The 12,019-nt window shown below is 26.8% G+C and overlaps 1 protein-coding gene across 1 annotated transcript in view; it reads left to right on the forward strand.

Annotated features, from left to right (window-relative positions):
* The window catches only part of LOC111620828 (serine/threonine-protein kinase Chk1-like), a 33,035-nt gene extending 23,162 nt beyond the window's left edge, over positions 1-9,873 (forward strand). Inside the window, exons 9-13 of the mRNA XM_023362820.1 lie at positions 728-800; positions 909-1,107; positions 2,172-2,303; positions 9,255-9,356; positions 9,451-9,873. Coding sequence (XP_023218588.1) covers positions 728-800; positions 909-1,107; positions 2,172-2,303; positions 9,255-9,356; positions 9,451-9,567 — 623 coding nt within the window. The 3' untranslated portion in view covers positions 9,568-9,873. The remainder of the gene's footprint in view (positions 1-727; positions 801-908; positions 1,108-2,171; positions 2,304-9,254; positions 9,357-9,450) is intronic.
* Positions 9,874-12,019: the final 2,146 nt, after the last annotated feature.

Consider the following 12,019-nt stretch of genomic DNA (forward strand, 5'->3'; position numbering starts at 1 on the left):
ACATCGATGAAAATTCAACGCGAAGTAGGTTAATAGCGATATACTAATATACTAATTACATGGGATATAATAATATACTACACTAATAATGGATTTTTTCATACTTTTCGGTTATCCGACTTTTCAATTATCCGACCAACCCCAGTCCCCAATTGAGTCGGATAATTGATGCTCTACTGTATTTAAATCATAATTAGTTGATTAGAAAATTGTATTCAAAGCCTTTATAGAAAGAAATATATGTATTGGATGCCAAAAAAAGAAAAAAATTAAATTAATAAAAGTTATAGAGCAAAATTGAGATAATGTCCTATGTGCTAAGAAGTAAATTGCCTAGCATATACACCATACAAGGGGAAGTATCCACCAGAAGAATTTATATACACTTTTATAACTTTGTATAAAGAATTTTATACAAAGTTTAATTAGGTTCTAATGATGAAATAAGCATATTATACAAATAGAGAAGATTATAAAAATATATAAATTTAAGCATGGAGTATTTTTATATATTTTAGTCTATTTATTCATGTTAATATGAAAGTTTAATTTTCAATTACCAATAAACATAATGTAATTGACAAAATTATTACATTTTTATTTTTAAATTATTGATTAAGCTTTAAAACATATAAAGTATAAAATTTTATATATTGAATAATAATAATAGTTATATTCTAAAAAGTCTATTAAATATACAGTATATTAATATAATGTATTTTTGCAGAATTTCAAAATGTATATGAGAATCAGTTTTTGCCTTGCAAACGATTATGTTCTAAATATAATCCTTTATTAAGGTAAGATTATGAATTTTAGCTTGTAAGTAAATTTGATTTTATGTTATTTACTTTTATTGATTATATAAAAAATTTAATATAAAAATATTTATTTCAAAATAAACTTAGGGAAGATACAGTTATGCATTTAACTTGTTCTCAACCAGAATTTATAAAAGAAGAAGTAAAATGTTCTCAAGATAATTCTACAGCAGATATTGTTCATGTTGTTAGTTTTTCACAGCCAGCTCATCCTGAACATATGTTATTAAGCACAGATTCCTGTTTTACAAATAGTCAACTTCAAAGTACACCAAATTCATCACAGGTAATTTATTTGTTTATTATTACTATTATTTTGGATATTTTAGTTTTAAAACTATAAAAAATTATTTTGAAATTCGACTTTTTGATTGTAATTGCTGTTATCAGTCATTCAATCTATATATCCCATTGAATGCGTGTCCGTCCGTCTGTACGTGTAACGGTATGCCAGAGACGGGCACTAGAGTCGCCCCTATCGTGTGTCATATTCCAAACATTTAAATTAACAATTTAAATTATTATTTAAATTAACAATATATATTATTATTATTCATTTGGCCAATAAATTGTTATTTGGCCAATATAACAATATAAATAATTCAGTATATTTGTAATAGGAATTTATTGTCATGGAATGCCTGTAATGTATACTAGGGGGCAAATAACGAAAAAATGGATAGTTTTGAAAATTATATAGTGGACTACCAGAAGGTAATATTTTAATATAGGAATTTGTAATGCTGCTAAAACGCCCACTAGGGGACATCCTGGGCTACTAGTATTATCAGAATTAACTCATCCTAAAATATGTAAATTAAATAATATTACAAAACTTACTTGTAATAATCAGAAATACACTTATAATAATTATTATGTTACTAACGATAAGTTTGAATTTACCTACAGTTAATTACAGCCAACTGACAAAACTGATACTAATAACCATTAGTATGGCTATAAGCCATGTTGTTCCAGTAAAAACATTACAACAGTTTAAATTAATTTAAATTAAATCACCCAATCATGGAGGATGTTTACTCTTAATTATTTAAAAATTAATTTTAATTTTGCACTCAGTATAAAAGAGGTGAATAATTTGTGGTTCATGAGGTCTTAATATGTGGATCCTTCAGCTTTTGCATTGTAATTTTATTTTGCTGTTTTCTGCCTCATGCCATTATGCAACCCTAACAAATATTCATCATGAATATCAACTTAAACATATGTTTATATATACACATCAAGAATACAACTCTATAAATTATGATTATGCTATAAGTTTTATTTAAGAAATGATTTTAGAAGTGAAACTGTTGTAATAATTATGTATATTATTATTTTTATTAGTCACCATTACAAAGATTAGTGAAAAGAATGACCAGATTCTTTGTTCAAGATAATGCTGAGATAACACTTAAAAAATTAAAAGAAGTCTTTGAAAAATTAGGTTATATGCAGAAGAGAACTTCTCCTGGACAGGTTTGTATTCATTATTTTTATAAACTAAAGCTTATTTTATAATTTATTGATAAAATTGTAAAATAAAATATTTACAAACACATATACTATGTGTATGTGTTTGTAAATATTTACATACATTTACAATAATTACATACAAGCATTACATACCTACACATATACTATGTATATGTGTGTGTATGTAATGCTTTTTGTTTTTTTTTTTTTTTTTTCAAAAGTTTTTTTATATATTATTAATTTTGTCAAAAACATTTTTATTAATTAAAAAATTGTTCTTCAGTGTAAATAGTTTTTCTGCATAACCAAAAACTATTTTTAATGTGTGATTTAATACTTATTATAGTTCATTACTGTATTATTTTTTTTATATATGATAGTAAAAAATGTTTCTTAGTTACACAGGAAAATTATTTGCTCTGTAGTGATTTGTATTTTATGTTAATAGAAAGTTGCTGCTTTACAAATCAGTTAAATTCATTAGTCATTTTCTTTTCTGTAATGAATGCATCACTTTATTTCGCATTTAATTTTCAATATTTTTTCATAGCCATAGCAAGTATAACATTATACAAAAATGATAGCTATTTATTTGATCCTTCCTTAATGAAAATAAAATATGATCAATAATTAACATAAATAAACTAATTTGCATAAATATAATTCTTAATCACAATGTAATACAGGGTGAATGACATGCATTATTATATATTTATATTGTAAGAATTGAAAAATACAAAATATAATTGTTATGATATGCACTTTATGTCCATTATTTTTTTAGCGACAGTTTACTAAATCCAGCCAATTTTTTGTGAAGAACTTAATTATCATAATTTTTAAATTAGTCAATACCTTGTATTTAGCATTTCAAATAATTCTTAACTTTATACACAGAATGTCTCATTTTAAATCAAACAGTTAAATAAGCTGATAAACTAAATGATATCAAAAAGATGTTTTTAATAAAAGTTGCAATACTAGAGGGGGGAATGTGACTTAGTCAAGATTATGTAAAAGACAAATTTTTGGGGTTACAATATAGTAGAAAATGTAGTTTTTCAAATGGGAAACCCATACTTCTGAGTTTACCATGTTAAAAATACAAAAAAAATTCACATTCAACAATATGCCTTGTTAATATGCTTCATGTGCTTTTAGTAACATGTTTGATAATGTATTGTCAACATTACTGATGCCTAAATTGTACCTAAAGGAGGTTGCATATTTGAATTTACATCTTTATGAGAATATTATTCGTGTGTGCACAAGTTTATGAGGATTGTACAGTATAGCTGTAAAATTCCTCCCATATTTTTTTTACTCTAAACACCTTTATTCATGTTTTCATTATAATCTGAAGTTTATTTTCAATGTTTTATTACAAAAACATTGCCATAATTTTTCTCAAAGCAAAGTTTTGTTCTTTGTTGAAAATTCTGAAGAGCTGAAAACAGAATATGTTGAGAGATGCTTTTGCAAATGTTATTAATTTGCTCTTTTATGTCTGTGATACTTGTGATATACTATATAAAATCCTTTGGAATTACTTCAAATAGGGTCCTGTTTTGTGACTTGTAAGATGATCTGTTATCTTAAGTCAGTAGATCTTGCAGGTCACAAAATATATCTATCTGACTAAACCAAAAATTTGGAAAGATTTGGTCACCAGTGAATTTTGACATCTAGCAATAGTCTACAACTGCTATGTTCAACCCATGGCCCATGGGCTGCATGTGGCCCACTCAATGTTTTTGTGCAGCCCTTTTAAAACAGTAATTATCTTGTATAGTTTTTATTACAATGAAATATCATGTGTATATATTAACACGATGTATAACACCTTGTACACTCAGAAATTAAAACAGTTATTAAATATTTTTTAACAAAGCTTTAAATATATTACATATAATATATATGTATGTATGTACGGTACATACTGTATGTATATGTATTTAATCAGTATGTTTACAATAACAAATGTTTTTAAATTGGTGTTTCAGTATAATGAAATTATATTTCCTTAAATTTGCCCTATATGTGTGATAAATGTCAAACAATAGACACATTCTTAAGTTACAATGGTCTAATCTAAAAAAAATTGACAGCAGGATGGCTGAGCGGGATACGTTGAGCCCCATCCCTCACCACCCGGTATAATGATGAAATAAATGTTTTGCATAAATATAATTCTTAATCACAATGTAATACAGGGTGAATGACATGCATTATTATATATATCGGCNTTACGTTGTCACGTAATGGAGACATTCCTTGCTACTCCATCTCCAAATTTGTTGTCCACCCTTAGTGCCCACAGGGTGGAAAGAGTTAAAAAAAAAAAAAAAAGATGAGAATTACAGATGCAATGGGATCACCTATCTTTGTGAATCTTTTTTCTCAAAATTGAAGATTGTTAAATGTAAAAGTTCTAATAGATTGACTGATAAAAACTTAAAAAACCAACTTCGTTGTACAACATTCATTGTACTACTTCATTGTACAAAAAAAGAAAAAACTTTCAAAAAAGCAATTAAAGCAGTTGGTAATAATTGTGTTTATAATTGTCCTGTGCATGCATACACAAAAAACCCATAAAGATACATAAATCTGATTGTGTAACTTCTGTTAGTCTCAATTTAGGTATAGATAATACTGACAGTACCTTATCAAACAGTGCCACTTAATATGCAGACCCAAAATAATTTAGGCTAAAGACAGTATTGGAGGAAATGCACAAAACACGAGATAACTCAAGCAGCACCAGATTTAATGTTACATAATGCACATGCTCAATATTAATTTTTTAATATTAACAGGTATTACATTGTTGTACAACGAATACCTGTTGTACAACATTAATACCTGTTGAACGTAATACCTGTTGTACAACATTCGTTGTACAACAGATATTACGTTGTTGTACAACATTCGTTGTACAACAACGTAATACCTGTTAATATTAAAAAATTAAGTGAAAAAATTGAAAAGCAAGTTTCACATTAAAATACTTCAAAATACTGTATATGTTTTGTGTAAATAAATATGTGCGGTCCACAATGTATTTTTATTTTTAGTTTTGGCCCAGTAAACAATTTTGGTTGGACAACACTGGTCTACAATATCACAATAATACAATTTATATGTCAATATAAATGTTAGAGCATTATTGCTCTAACATTTATATTGACATTTCTAACAACAGTGAAAAATGTGGATTAATGTAAACTACACTTTAAATACTGGATGTTGTTACTAATAAAAACATCAAACTACACCTAATCTAGTAGAAAACAAATTTTAATGTTGAACCAACATTTTCAATATTTTTGTTCTCTACTGGATTAGGTGTTGTTTGGTGTTTTTATTAATGTGGATTAATATGTTCATTCATAAGCTTCACCAAACATTAATTATTCTACTGGTGCTGTATATTAACATGGCATATTCATCAGGGATTTTCAGGTGACCAGTTGATGCAATTTATAGTTGTATTACATTGCTCTTCTGTAATTATATTGCATTCTCTAATTACTAATAGAATATTAACAATTTCATTTGTAGAATAAGAAATTGGGTTATACAATTGTTTGTTGCAGTGCCCATTAACAAAATGCAACTCTATATTATTGACCTATTCAGACTAGGATGATATGGTAATGAGTTGATCTCAAAATTTAATGCATGGTCAATCTAGGCATTACCAAGTCATGTTCTATTTTTGGAATAATGCATAATGATTTGTTAATTTTCAAATCATCATATATTATTGCCAAGAACTGCCATTGCATGATTATTATTCATTATGTATTTGTCATCAATGCTTTGCATTTTGCATCTTTCTCAATACAGTGATCTTTGTTTTAGTTGAACAAATAACAAAATGCTCAAGTGTCTTCTGTGTGGAAAGTGGCTTCAATGTGTAGAAGCTTCTCTTCTGAAATTGTCAACACTCTCGAAATACTAATAGAATATCAATAATTTTATAAATCATGTGAAATGTTTGAAATGTTTTGGAACCTTACCAAAAATTTAGTGTTCTTAAAAAGAAAACAAAAATATTCTAGTCTTGATTCTTAATCCCTATAGATGGACTGAGGAAGTTCATAAGTGCTTGGCTGTTTATTTGTGAAATAATGTACTCCAATAAAACAGGAAATCATAATTAACTTGATTTATAATTAATATTTGTAAACAAAATTGTTAATGAATCAACAATTTTGTTTGCAGAATAATTGGGCATTATTACAGCATGAAATGATGTGAGGATCAGTAAAGATTAATGAGACAACTCATACCAGAAATAGAGATATGTCAAAACAAAATTAGTGTTTTACTTACTATTTGAACTGTTATCAAATTTGCACCATGAAAAAAAAAGAAAAACTTTCAAAAAAGCAATTAAAGCAGTTGGTAATAATTGGGTTTATAATTGTCCTGTGCATGCATACACAAAAAACCCATAAAGATACATAAATCTGATTGTGTAACTTCTGTTAGTCTCAATTTAGGTATAGATAATACTGACAGTACCTTATCAAACAGTGCCACTTAATATGCAGACCCAAAATAATTTAGGCTAAANAAAAAAAAAAAAAAAAGATGAGAATTACAGATGCAATGGGATCACCTATCTTTGTGAATCTTTTTTCTCAAAATTGAAGATTGTTAAATGTAAAAGTTCTAATAGATTGACTGATAAAAACTTAAAAAACCAACTTCGTTGTACAACATTCATTGTACTACTTCATTGTACAAAAAAAGAAAAAACTTTCAAAAAAGCAATTAAAGCAGTTGGTAATAATTGTGTTTATAATTGTCCTGTGCATGCATACACAAAAAACCCATAAAGATACATAAATCTGATTGTGTAACTTCTGTTAGTCTCAATTTAGGTATAGATAATACTGACAGTACCTTATCAAACAGTGCCACTTAATATGCAGACCCAAAATAATTTAGGCTAAAGACAGTATTGGAGGAAATGCACAAAACACGAGATAACTCAAGCAGCACCAGATTTAATGTTACATAATGCACATGCTCAAATAAACATGGATAATGAAAAATAATATGAAGAAAAAACTTAAACTTAAATTAATGTTATTTTTTGTATTTGCACCTTGTATTTGAACAGATTTTGTAATTTGTCATAAGCATACTTATTGTACAGTACATATTGACATACATTATATTAATAAACATGAATTCATATATGAATTCAGCAATCAGTTTAATTATGTACTGATGCAAAAGAATATAAAATTGTTTTTTGATTAACTCCTTTTTTGTTTGGCTTTGTGTGTAAGTACTTTACATTCTAGTTCCAATGATTTCTGTGAATAAAATATAACTGTATTTTTTTGGATGGTTTCTGTCAAACAAAGCACATGTTATGGCACATCTTGCTTCTAGCAAAGCATTGCATGTTTTTGAAGAAAAGACTGCATTAAAGGGTAAGTGCATAAAATACAATGCACTTACTCTTTATTTTTGTTTGATTTTTTTTTTGGTATACTTTAACATACTAAATTCAGAAGTAGTGGTTTCTGATAAAAACTATGTTTTCCAGTATATTCCTGAAAATTTGACCTCTATGTGTGATCTTGACTAAGTTACATTTTTCTCTCTGGTCCCTACAACTTTTTGGTATTGCTTAGTCATCAAGATATTTGATTGTTTCATTTAAAATGGGACATCCTATATATAAAAATCTGCTTGATTGATTAATATTAACATATATTATTAATATCACTTCTATTTCTTTATCATGTTGCAACATTCAGAAGCAAAACCTACATAATTATTTTCTGGTTAGGATATTTTTTAGAATCATCTTATCATTTTGTACTTTAGACAAATAAATTCATAATGTACAGAATAATGAATTACTGATTGAACATTGATTGGTTAAAATAATACACAAATGACAATAGATATATTATATCCTTGAAAAAATTTTTGATAAATAAAAAACTTAAAGGAAAAATAGTTAATTTGGAGAAATCTTGTTACTTGATGAGGACTAAGTCATTTTAAAATAATATAATTTTTTTAAATTTATAAATACAGTGGTATCTCGGTATACGTCTGCTTTAGAATACATCCTGTTTGGACGAAACAAATTTTGCTCAGTATACGACTTTTATTCGGTATACGACATAATTCAATTATACGCACCATTAATGAACAAGTAGCACTATCGGTGTACTAGACCAGACTAGACGTTCGCGGTGCAACGGTTTATAACTTTGTTAAATTTCTTCTGATTTTAATTTGTAAGTAAAATTTTATTATTTTTATTAATCACGAATTGCAAAAAGGCAAATGAAAAGCGACAGAAAACTAAAAAAATGACTAAAATCACAATGGAACTGATAAAAGAGATTGTTGAGAAATACGAAGGTGGCACGCGTGTTCGAGATTTTAACTGTTGCCTACCGTATTCCGAGAACGACGATATGGACAATCGCGAAAAATAAAGACATTATTAAATCTGCTAACGTTGCGAAAGGGGTTAAATCAATTTCTAAACAGAGATCGAAGACATTAGATCATGTCGAGAAATTGCTTTTGCTTTGGATAACTAAAAAACAGTGCTGGAGACAGCGTATTGGAAGCAATTATTTGCGAGAAAGCTAAAAAGATACACGCTGATCTCACGAAAAATCAAGCAGGAACTAGACAGGAAAGCGAGGTGTTTAAAGCCAGCCATTTTTTTTACATGAGAACGGATTAATCATTTTTACATTACTTCTTATGGGAAAGGTTGGTTTGGTATACGTCCAATTCAATATAAGTCCAAACATCGGGAACGGATTAAGGTCGTATACCGAGGTTCCACTGTATATTTGTTTCAATATGTTCATATTTTATATAACTTAGTTAAAATCAGGTATCAGATTTTTCGGTGATTTTAATAATTCTTTAATAAAATTAATATTATTTTTATAGATAACAATAATTACAAATGACAAAAGAAAAATGCAACTTAGCTTTAAAGTGAATTTGCTTGAAATGCAAGATAAAATTCTGGTTGATTTCAGGTTATCAAAGGTAAAGTTTTATTATATACCAGTTTAGTAAAAAAAAAAACAATAATTTTTATTGCTTATTATTAAAATATGTTTTTATTAATTTTTCTTTCTAGGGTGATGGTTTAGAATTTAAGCGTCACTTTATACATATAAGAAATCATCTATCAGATATAATTATTAAAGGGCCATTGACTTGGCCTATAGCAATAGCAACAAATTCACTACCATAGTTATTTAATTAAATTTAGTTAAAAAAAAATTACTGTGATCAATAAATGATTGATTATTTAGTAAATGTTTTCATATTGTAATTGAGTCTCTATTATCTTGTGTGTTGAATATGTTGAACTTTCAAATTCAGGAAAGTTTTTAAAGAAATTTTCAATAAAGGTTTATAAAAAAATTCATTCATAAATTTTTAAAAGTGATTTTGAAATTGTTTTAGGATTATATTAATTTGTAATAGTATACATATATTTTATAGATAAACATTTATATGAAAAAATGTAGATAAGCATATAATAACATGCTTTTAAATTATGAAGGTGTAAAAAATCATTAACAAATAAAAGTTTGACATTTGAATAAAAAAAAAGTTAAATTGTGTGTGTGTGTATTTTTACTTTTATGAACTGTATGCAGTTAAATGTACATATTTTGTATATTTACAGTATACAGATATTAAATTTTAGTAAAAATCAGGGCTGTGGAGTTGTGTAAAAATCTACCGACTCCGACTTTTCCTTATCATCCGACTCCGGCTAAAACACCAAAACTCCACGACTCCGACTCCGACTTTTCCTTGCCATCCGACTCCGGCTAAAACATCAAAACTCCGACTCCACAGCCCTGGTAAAAATAAACCTGAACACATTTGTTAGTGATGATATGAAATTCAGAATAAAATACTGAATTAAAAATTATAAGATTAAAATTCAGTTTTAGTTTCATGAAATTTTGTGTATGAATATTACAAATAAAAGTAGCGTCTGTAACAATACAAAACTAAATTTGGATATAAACTGGGAATAGCAAAGTATTGGAGGAATTTCTTAAGGAGAGTATTTCCTTCCAAAATGTATTGCAGCCCATGATTATGCAATTCATCTTGTAAAAATTGGATTTCGTACTGCCATCTTAAATAGGTGGAAAGGTTTTTAGTAAAAATTAGTTGAATAATCACCAGGAAAAATTGATGCTAACTTGAGAAACTTTGATAACTTTGTTAGGTTGATGATGTCTTCTTTTTTTAGAATTTAATTCTAAATATGTGCCAATTTAATGTATATAGAAAGATGAGACATAAAATATTTTAAAGTAATGAAATTGCTTGTAGATTGGTTTGTAACAAATTATATTTTTCTAGTAATTTTGATTAACTCCAATAGATCACATGCAAATAAACACATGTATAATGTCTGTATTCACAACTAGGAAGTAAGAGTTGCAGGTTAACCAATAGGTGTTTATGTATTAAAAGTAAAAAGAATTTTGTAATTGGTTAATTTCTGGGTTTTGGTATGCACAGAATTACCAGATATATATGTTGACTTGGTTAAATAATAATTGTGCAATCAAGATAAAACTATGGATAATCAGAATGTTTTTGATAGAATGCTATATTTCTTAATTTGTTAAGAAAGATTGTAATATTACTCCCTATAATGGATTTGATGGAAAAGAATAATGGAAGATATAATGGAAAAGAATTAATAAATTGACTGATTAATATTTTTTCTCCAAAAAATTTGAGAGGCCCAAAAATAAAACCTTAATTAGATCAGATGAAAAACTATTGATAGTTAGGACACTGCCTGTAAAAGTATGTTACTTAGCAGAAAAAAGTAGAAATTGCTATCAAATCTGATCTCTACTCATGGCTAAGTGCTAATAACTCTAAAGAAGAATTGTCTTGAAATTTTTAAATTTTGAAACTTGTTTTTATCAATTTAATCACCTGGAAATTTGTTCTTGAATATAACAACTCCTCATATGAAATCAATACAATATCAAAATGTTAAGAATTTTATTCCATTTTTTGTAAATTTTTACCTATAAAACATATTTGAAACTGTATCAAAATTTACGAAGAAAACCACTTTATTCTTGCTTTTTATAAAACTTTCAATCATTTAATACAAATATTTAAGTATTATATCAACAAAAATTTCATCAATGATGCTAAACAATTGCGATCATTTCTGGATATTGAATTTAATATAAATTAGCTATTTGATTCATACCAACTATTTCTTTTCATTTATTACAGACTTTCCAAAAATGTACGTGGTATATACACTTTGGTAGTAATAACTTTTATGTTTACTTTTAATTTTGATTTATTAATTTAGAATAGATGCTAGAATAAAGATTAGATTATCTATTTCTAATGCCAGTTTATACCCCCAAAAAATGTTATAGGATATTGGGATAAATTGTGTACAGTAGACAGTTTTTTGGAGATATCTTGTATATACATAAATTTGACATATACAAAAAAAGAAGAAATTTTAAATGCTTTTATAAAATTACATTAAATTTGACATTAATTTTTATACTAAAAATAGCATAAAACTAAGTCATATATATAATTTTAATTCTACAAAATAAATAAAAAATAATTACTGCATTTAAAATTTAATTTCTGGAATCTGATTTTAAAGTAAAATATAAAAAGCCTGT

This window comes from Centruroides sculpturatus, unplaced genomic scaffold, assembly GCF_000671375.1.
Source record: "Centruroides sculpturatus isolate CEXI.00-Female unplaced genomic scaffold, Cexi_2.0 scaffold89, whole genome shotgun sequence".
NCBI classification, from domain to species: Eukaryota; Metazoa; Arthropoda; class Arachnida; order Scorpiones; family Buthidae; genus Centruroides; species Centruroides sculpturatus.